We start from the raw sequence: 8,973 nt of genomic DNA on the forward strand, positions 1-8,973 counted from the left end.
TCACATAAGATCTCTTATGCTTCGGGTTATCGTAATGGATCCATTTTTCATAGCAAGTAATGATTCGGTGCTAAAATTATTTTCTTTTATAGCGTTCAAGCAGCATTGCTGACATACAAAAACGTCTCTGAAGGTCTGGTGGTTTCATTTCTTATGGTACCCAATTTCCCTGCTTTTGGATGAATCCTGCTGCTCGCAAACCTTTTGAAATTGCTGCTTGAGTAGCTCCAAATGATTTTGCAAGCCCTTGTTGAGTTTGACAACAATCTTCATGGAGAAATATCTTCAAACTTTTTTGGCTGGCCTTGGCGATCTTCGTCTTACGTGTGAAAACCAACACTTCGTTGAAACTGATGGAACACATTCACCATAAGCTGTGGTGAGCAATCGGTGTACTTCAGCGGTATTTTTATAAAAATTAAAGAAATAAAGCAAAAAAAGAAATAAAGCAAAACAAAGTCAGATACCCAACAAAAATTATTACTCGATCTATTTTAAGGCAATTTGTGAGTAATTTTTAAATTTTAAAGCTATGAGTTCGTTATTGTTGTTTTTAAAATACTTTTGTAGTGATTATTTAGAAAATAACCGTTATTCAATAAACGAGTACTCGCTAATTTTTTACAGAATTTATTTGTTATTTTAATGTGTAAACCTTTTAAAGTACTTTTGGAATGGTTACTTAGAAAGTAACAATTATATAATAATTTTCTATACAAGTACTCGCTTTATTATTAAAAACTTATACAAAAAAACTTATTATAAAAACTTCGTGAGAATATAAGTTTGTCATTCCGTTTGTAATTTCTACAATATAATTTTCCGACCCTGTAAAGTATATATATTCTTATACTTATAGATAGCGGAGTCGATTAAGCCATGTCTGTCTGTTGAAATCAATTTTCAGAAGACCCCAAATATCTTCGGGATTCAAATCTTCAATAATTCTGTCAGACATGCTTTCGAGAAGTTTCCTATTTAAAATCAGCAAAATCGGTTCACAAATGGCTGAGATATGAGGAAAAAAACAGGCCAACCTCGATTTTTTACCTATCTTGACCTACTAAGTCATTTATATAGACAATATGGAATCTAATGATAGAAAAATACCTTTGCAACGACGTATATAAAACCATAGTATGTTGGACCTACAATGGGTCAAAATCGGTAAAAAAAATATTTTTAACCCCAATTTTTTTTTCACAAAAAAAAAATTTGAAAAACAAAAACATTTTATTTAATTCGAAAAAAAAAATTTTCCAAAAATTTAAAAAAATTTTATAATTTATATTTTGAATTAAAATTTGGTGAAGGGTATATAAGATTCGGCACAGCCGAATATAGCTCTCTTACTTGTTTTTGAGCTGATTGTTAAAGAAAATCATAAAAAAGTTTTTATAATGAAAATATGATTATAATTTGGTACTTTTTTGGTACCTTTCTAAAATCATTCTTCATATTTTCTTAAATTTTATTGCTTTTTGTAAACTACAATTAAATTTGAATTACTTTATAATAACCTTTAACCAATTGAGTACTTTTTGTGTTAAAAAAAGTTTTTGTAATGAAAATACATTTAAAGTTTGGTACTTTTTCATACATTTATTTTCCATATTAAATATGGAAAATTGATATTAAATTTTTAAACAATAATTTTTGTATTACTTTGTAATGAATATTTCCATATGTTAGCAATTGAGTACTTTTTTGTATTACTTTACAATGATCTTTTGTTATAGATGAACCAAAAAAATGTACCCTGTTTGCGTACTTTTTTTTAATTTCTAGGGTAAGAAATCTATAATTGCGCTGTAGGTTTGTAACGCCAATTAAGGGCTCATCATGCGTGAGCATTATGATCATTTTTATAGCTCTTGAATGCGTACACAAATTCCCAGGCCAAAAATAAGGGAGAGTTTTGTTTTTGTTATTTAAGAATCTCTTTTTTTTGGGGTAAGCTATGTAGCTAAGAAAGTAATAGGAAAAGATGTTTGCCCGAGCGTAACCAAGCGTCAAATGATCAGCAGAAAATTTCGTTTGTTTGTTAAAATTTCTGCTGCGTTTGGAATTACTTTCAAGAAAGAAAGGCAGGTAGCAAAGAAATCTTTTGAAGATGTTGTTAGTAATAATCCAACAATTACTCTTGTTAGAGTATTTTAAAGGTTCTTTAATCTATTACAATTTATAAACTCATTTTAAATGAGTTGAATTTTTTAAATGATCGTGAGTTGTGCTCATTTAAATTGAGTTTTAAATCCCATGGATACGTTTACAAAACACAATCTTGTAGTTTAATAATTTTTACTTACAGTTTTAGTTTGTTTAGAGAATTTGTAGACGGCGGACGTGTTTAATTTTGAGACGCTTTAACTGAAAAAGAAAAAACTTAACAAAAAAAGAGAAATAAAAGTAAAATATATAAAATACATAAACGTGTCTTAAGAAGAAAAAAAAAAAGAAAACAATTACAAAGCAAGATAGAAAGTATTTTTGTGCAAAAATAAATCACCGCTACTTAAGAGCGAGCACAACAAGAATAGAATTAAATACAAAAGAAAGATTAAACAATTTTTTTTTATAATTACAAACAATATATATAAAATCCACTATGGAAACCTTAACGCGCTCATTAAATTACGAACCATCACAAGAATTACATTTCGATAAATACGCGCTGCACATTTTGGAAAATAGCAGAACACCCAATTTAGCCGATACCACAACCATAGCCTTGGCCTCCTCGCCCAGTATCACAAGCTTCGATTCACCCTCATCCATCAGCCAGCTAACAACAACCAGTGATTTTTTCAAGAAACTGGGAGTAGACTTTATACATTCCATACAAGCACAGGCATTGCCCAAAGCAAATAACTTGGATACATACAATTTGAACTCAGTACCCTCGATATCAACAGCATCAGCAACAGCCGCCAATATGGATATGGAATTTGGAGCTCATCAGCTAATTATGGATGCTAGTATGAAGAACACTGCCATGGATGAATTGCAAAATCAATTGAATTACGATAAATTTATGAATGGAATATGGATTGGTGTTGTACTAGCCTTGATATTGATCTCTATGATCTTTTGTTTCTGTTCCTGTTTCCTGTATCATCAGTTTCGTGTGTGGAAGAGAAATTGTAAGTATTTTGGAAGGAGAAAGAGAAAAGTGAAACAATTTTGTTTTCGAAAGATAAATTTTAGGAAGTTTTGGAAGTGTTTAGATTTAAATTGAAGTAATTAAATTTGCAAATGATCGACGAAATTTTCTTATTGAAACTTTTCAAACAAAATTTGTTTCTAAACTTTTTTTATTTTAACTTTTTGCAACATTACTTCTTGCTTAGATTTCAGTTTATTTGTCTTTGAACCTTATTTTCCCCTTATTAGATTGATTTTCAAATTCTTCTAACATTTAAATTTCACACCTTAATTTAAAATCTCATCCAATTGAAAAAATTGTTAAGTAGAAATTACAATAATTTCAATTATTTATTTGTTTCAATATCTTGGCCAACTGCCATTTGAGACGGAAGTGAAATCGCTAACAGTATGACAGTGAATCGTTTGAAAATGGATGACAATAATAAATATGTAAACAAATTAAAAAGTGATAATAAATTTACGGAAAATAAAAAAAAATAAATTTATAAATAAAATTGCAAATAATAAACAATATTTATCAAGGGCAAGTTAACCCCTTCAGTGTTATGAAATTTGCGAGATTTAACAAATAAACAATTCAATTTAAATTAACTGCAATAACAGATTTACTGATAAGGCATCCGAAAAACACAATTAAAGCGATTAACTGATAAAGAAACTAAAAATACCCAATTAAAGCAATTAATTAAAAGCAATAATTAAATGTATCAAAACAAAATTCCGATGAAATCTCGTGCGATTTAAATTGCGTACAACTAATTAAATACAAAGGTATTTTGAAAATTATGTGATAAGAGATTTGTAGCTGGTTTAATAAAAACAATTATTAATAATTCAAAGTGATTCCTTATAGCTAATTAAAATAGCAGTCAAACATTTTCTATTTAAATCTCGTTTAACAAATCAAGTTGTTTCAAAAGTATTTTGCAACTTATTTGGATTTAAAATCTAACACTTGTCGCCTGCGGCTTAACGCCTTAATATAATCTTCTATATATAAATCTCTGTGGTTTATATTTTTAATTAGTCACTGTCAAAAAAAAAAACTACAAATCACCCCATATTTTTGTTTAAATAACTGACCTAATATAACAAAAAATTAGCGATATGCGATCAACCACAATTTTTTTTAAATAGTTTTACAAAACAACCAAAATTTTATTAAATTTTTAAACATTTTGAACAATATTTTATTTAAAATAAATTAATTTAACAAATTCTCTTGCTATTTTTATAAAATTTTAAATTTTGAAAAACTTTCTAAATCGGGTAACCGGTATTTATTTACTGATATTTGAAAATAATCATAAATTGTGATACACAAAATCTTTAACTAATTTTTAATTATAATTCTAAATAAAATTTGAGCTTTTTTAGATGATATTCTTAAAAAGTAACCAGTATTCACTTTTTTATACATGAGTACCCATTTTTGACTTCATATTTTCTTATGTTTTAAAGCATTAACAAATAATTAACAATGAAAGTTTACATAAAATTTGCCTAAAGTAACCGGTATTCTATAATTTTCTAAACGAGTACTCGTTATAAATTTAACAAATTTTGGTTTAACTTTAATAGTTCAAAGTTTTTATTCTTTATTGAACCTTTTAAAAGAACTTTGGTATGGTTACTCTTAAAGTAACAGCTATATAATTATTTTGTATATGAGTACTTGCTATAGTTTTACACAATTTTTTTCCTAATTTCACAATCCGGAAGCTACTAGTTCATTGTTAATAAACCATGTTTACACTGTATTTGCCTAAAGTAACCGGTACTCTATAAGTTTCTAAACGAGTACTCGCTATAATTTGACCAAACTTTTTGTTCAATTATGATAGTTTAAAGCTTTTAGATCTTTAGTTAACATTTTCAAAAAAATTTGCAATGGTTACTCTTAAAGTAACCGTTATATAATTAATTTCTATAGCGGTACTTGCCATAGTTTTACACAATTTTTCATTGATTTCCCAAGCTGGAAGCTACTTAATCATTAATAAACCTTTTCAAAGGCTTTTGGTAATGGTTACTTAGTAACCATTTACCCCAACTTAAGAAAATAAATGTTTATAACAATAAAATTTGTTAAATTAAGTGTTATAAAATTATTAGTATTCAAATTAGACAGTTTACATACCTTTATTAGAATCTTTAAAAGTAAATTTAGAAAACTAAAACGGGTACCCGTTTTGTAATTGCTTGAGAACTAAACATTTACAACTTTAAAGAAAAATAAACTTTTTTATTAAGCTTTCTTTAAAAATAAACATTTTCTAGAACTCTAGTAATTATTTATCAAAAAAGTAACCATTATAAATTTTCCTAGAAAACGGGTATTCATTTTATTTTTGTTAAATTTAAACTAAATTTTCCAAATAATTAAAGCTTTTAAATATCACTCTCACAATATTAATGTTTAAAGTCTATAAAATCCATTTTTAAAACGAGTACCCGGTACTCGTTTGTACTATTTTTATCAAAATTCAAGTTTTCTAAAACAAATTTCTTTAAAAGTTGTAAAAATTTAAAATTTCTTTATAAAATATTTACAAATTGATGTTAAAAAGGTTACTATTAATAATGAGTACTTGGTAGTCATTTTAATCATCTTCTAAATATTAATTTTTTCTTGTATAAATTTGTTTAAAAATGGTTGAAATTGAGATTCTAGCTAAATTTCTTTAACAATTACTAGAAATTAAGCATAAAAAAGCGGTTACTCGTTGTTTATTTTTATTGTTTTATACCAAACTTGTATAAAATATGCTTGAATTTAAGTTTCTTGCCACATTTCCTCATTAATTACTAGAAATTAAATAATTTACTTATCATTAAAAAGCGGGTACTCATGGTAAATTTTTTATTAATCTGTAACAATTAAAGCTTTTTGAGGCGAATTTGTTTAATAATGTTTGTAATTGAGTTTCTTAGTAACTTTGTTAAACAATTTCCAAAAAGTAACCAGTTTAGTTTAAATTCAAAAGCGGGTACTCGTTCTTTTTTTTCATAAAATTAGCTACAATGTTAAATATTTCAAAGGTATTTTAAATTTCAAGCTGCAACATAAACTTTTTAAGTATTAAAACTAAGTTTTAATAATGGTTACTTGGTACTCATTTGTATTATTTTATTAAAAATCAGTTTTATTTTTACATTTTTTCACACATTTTATACTTTTAAAATGTAAATTTATAGAACATTCATAAATTATGCACTTCTTTGGTATTAAAACAAAGTTTAAAGACTGGGTACTCATTAACCATTTATATTATTTTAGTAAAACTCAAGTTTTTCTTATTTTTGTATTAAAAAGTATTCGATAACCGAAAGATTCATTATTTAATATTGAGTTTTGTTGTTATTTGATATCAATTATTCTATTTGATTAATGTTTTTTGTATTAAAATTCATTAAACTCTCATGGCTACTCGTTATTTATTTTGTTCCAATTGCTTAATTTCCTAAAATCTATTTATACATTTTTTTATTGCTGTAGATTTGTTTTGTTTTATTTGTTTATTCCAGTTAAAGCCGGCTTTAATTTATGCTAACTTTTATATCCATAAATTACTTAATGTTTTTAGTAATAAATAATTTTTATTTCCAATTTTTAAATTTCAACTACTTTTTTTTGTCAGCTAATTGTTTGAGGTTTAATTCCGTTAACCAAATTTGTTGTTAAAAACAAAAAACGTACTTAATGTTATTAAAATATGATTTCTATCCCATTGCCTGCATTAAATTTTAAGTTAAACGTCATTTCTCCAAAATTTAATGCAAATTATTAGGTTTTTGCAATGTTTTTAAAAGATTTCAAAAAATTTCCTTAACTTTTTTTACAAAAACAAACTTTCAAATACGTCATTTAGCCAAAAGAAAAAAAAAAAAACAAACAAAACAAATGATTTGAATTCCAATTTAAATTTGAATCAACAGCGTCATAAATTAATTTCAAGCCAATAAAAATTAGATTTAAGCAGATTTTCTGAATTCAAAACAAAGTGTATTGGAACAAAATATAAATCTTTAATAGATATTTAGCAAATTTACACGCAATTTACAGATTCTACGTAGCACATCAGCATATAAATATTTAACCGGTTTGTTTATGGACCAATTTCTTATCACAGTATTTCAAAAGCATCAAAATGTTACTTAATTGTCAAAACAATACAATAAAACTAGTCGCCGTCTCTAGACAAAACGTTTGCAGAGCCGCTGGCGTCTTAGCCATCAGCGCCGTTTGGCATTTGTAAATATTTATCAACAATATTTTGTTTGTTTTTTTTCTGTGCAAATGTTTAAACAATCAGTTAAATTTCACCTTGAGTATGAAAACAGATTTTGTTTGTAAGTGAATTACAAAATATAGGATAAATTGTTAACAAGACAGCTGTCATTTGTCACAAAAAAATAAATAAATAAATAAAATAGCAAAACAACTCAACACTATAGACGTGAAAAAAAAAACTTAAATAATATTTAAAGCAAATAATTTGAATATTTTGAAACATTTTACTAATAATTTCTCTTTCTTTTATTTATCATTTTAGATCGCACCACTGTTACTCAATCAAATGATGTAGAAGCTGTCAAACTTAATTTGGATTTGGAAGATCCGGTGCCAGAGTATACCTTGGTTTCGGGTCTACCTTCCTATGAAGCTGCCCTGGAGCTTCTGCATAAAACACCTCAATCCTGTCTCATAGTGCATCCCTCAGTATTTGAGGTATTCAATAGAAATGAGAAATCTGCAACAGATAACTTACACACAACAGAAACCACTGCCTCCCTAGAAGTAGCAGCACCTTTACTACAGGATTCTACCCCCTCGGCAGACAACAAATCCTTACTTCCCTCTTACACCGAGGCCACCACACCCACTTCACCCACCACAATGCCGGTACTCACCTACAATCACAGTTTGGCCAGTCTTTTATCTCTAACCGCTCCGAAAACCCAAAGCAAATCTAAATCATTGGCTTCATCACCCGCTTCAACAGAATCCGACAAACAATTTAAATCTTAATTTTATGTTTTTCCTTTAAAAAAAACTATATAAATTAAGTTTTATTTCTTTTCGATAAGACTGTGATATCTCCAAATATGTATACTACAAACCAGTAGGGTGAACAACTATATTACAATAGTAAATAGTTTTTGTCACCAATTGTATTTTCCGATTTGTAACTGTGATTAATCTCTAGCTGTAGTGCTAAATATTTATTTAACTAAATGTGGTTTATAATTTATTGTATTTTTTTTTTTTTTACTTATATAAATATTTAAATAAAATATTATTATTGTAATGTTAACTAATTTTAAGCTATTTATATCAATATTTGCATATAATTTATGTACAAACAATATGACAAAATATATTAAAAAAAATTCATAAAAATTATTTAAAAAAAAATACAAAGTTTTTTATTTTAAAAAGAATTTGAGTAGAAAATGGAAGTTAGTAAGATATAGGAATCTTTTGCTCCCATCAAATACAGTGTCGATTCGGCTAGTTGTCTGGCCTTCACATACGATATCCTATGCTTCGGATAATCGTTATGGATTCATTTTTCATAACAAGTAATGACTTTCTTTTAAAGCGTCCAAACATCATTTTGGACATGCAAAATCGTCTCGGCTTCAATTCACCCAATTTTCCTGCATTTCGACAATGATCGTGCAAGATCTTGTTGAGATTGATAACAATCTTCATGAAGTAATGCTAACAATTCATGGTCTTCAGACTTTTTTGGCAGGACTGGGCGATCTTTGTCATCCATATGGTAGATGATTTTTTAT

At 27.1% G+C, this 8,973-nt stretch overlaps 1 protein-coding gene across 1 annotated transcript; it reads left to right on the plus strand.

Annotated features, from left to right (window-relative positions):
• The first annotated feature begins 2,330 nt into the window (after positions 1-2,330).
• Positions 2,331-8,593, plus strand: comm2. The gene is made up of 2 exons (XM_065505639.1): positions 2,331-3,143; positions 7,725-8,593. Exons 1-2 carry the CDS (start codon positions 2,609-2,611, stop codon positions 8,198-8,200), a joined length of 1,011 nt encoding a protein of 336 aa, XP_065361711.1. The 5' UTR covers positions 2,331-2,608; the 3' UTR covers positions 8,201-8,593.
• Positions 8,594-8,973: the final 380 nt, after the last annotated feature.

Source organism: Calliphora vicina, chromosome 3, assembly GCF_958450345.1.
Source record: "Calliphora vicina chromosome 3, idCalVici1.1, whole genome shotgun sequence".
NCBI lineage: Eukaryota > Metazoa > Arthropoda > Insecta > Diptera > Calliphoridae > Calliphora > Calliphora vicina.

What these genes read in the sequence shown, in the direction of transcription:
- comm2 (XM_065505639.1), top strand. Translation starts at nt 2,609, where the DNA reads ATGGAAACCTTAACGCGCTCATTAAATTACGAACCATCACAAGAATTA. An exon ending in TCGTGTGTGGAAGAGAAATT is followed by an intron (nt 3,144 to 7,724) that starts GTAAGTATTTTG and finishes TTATCATTTTAG; the next exon opens with ATCGCACCACTGTTACTCAA.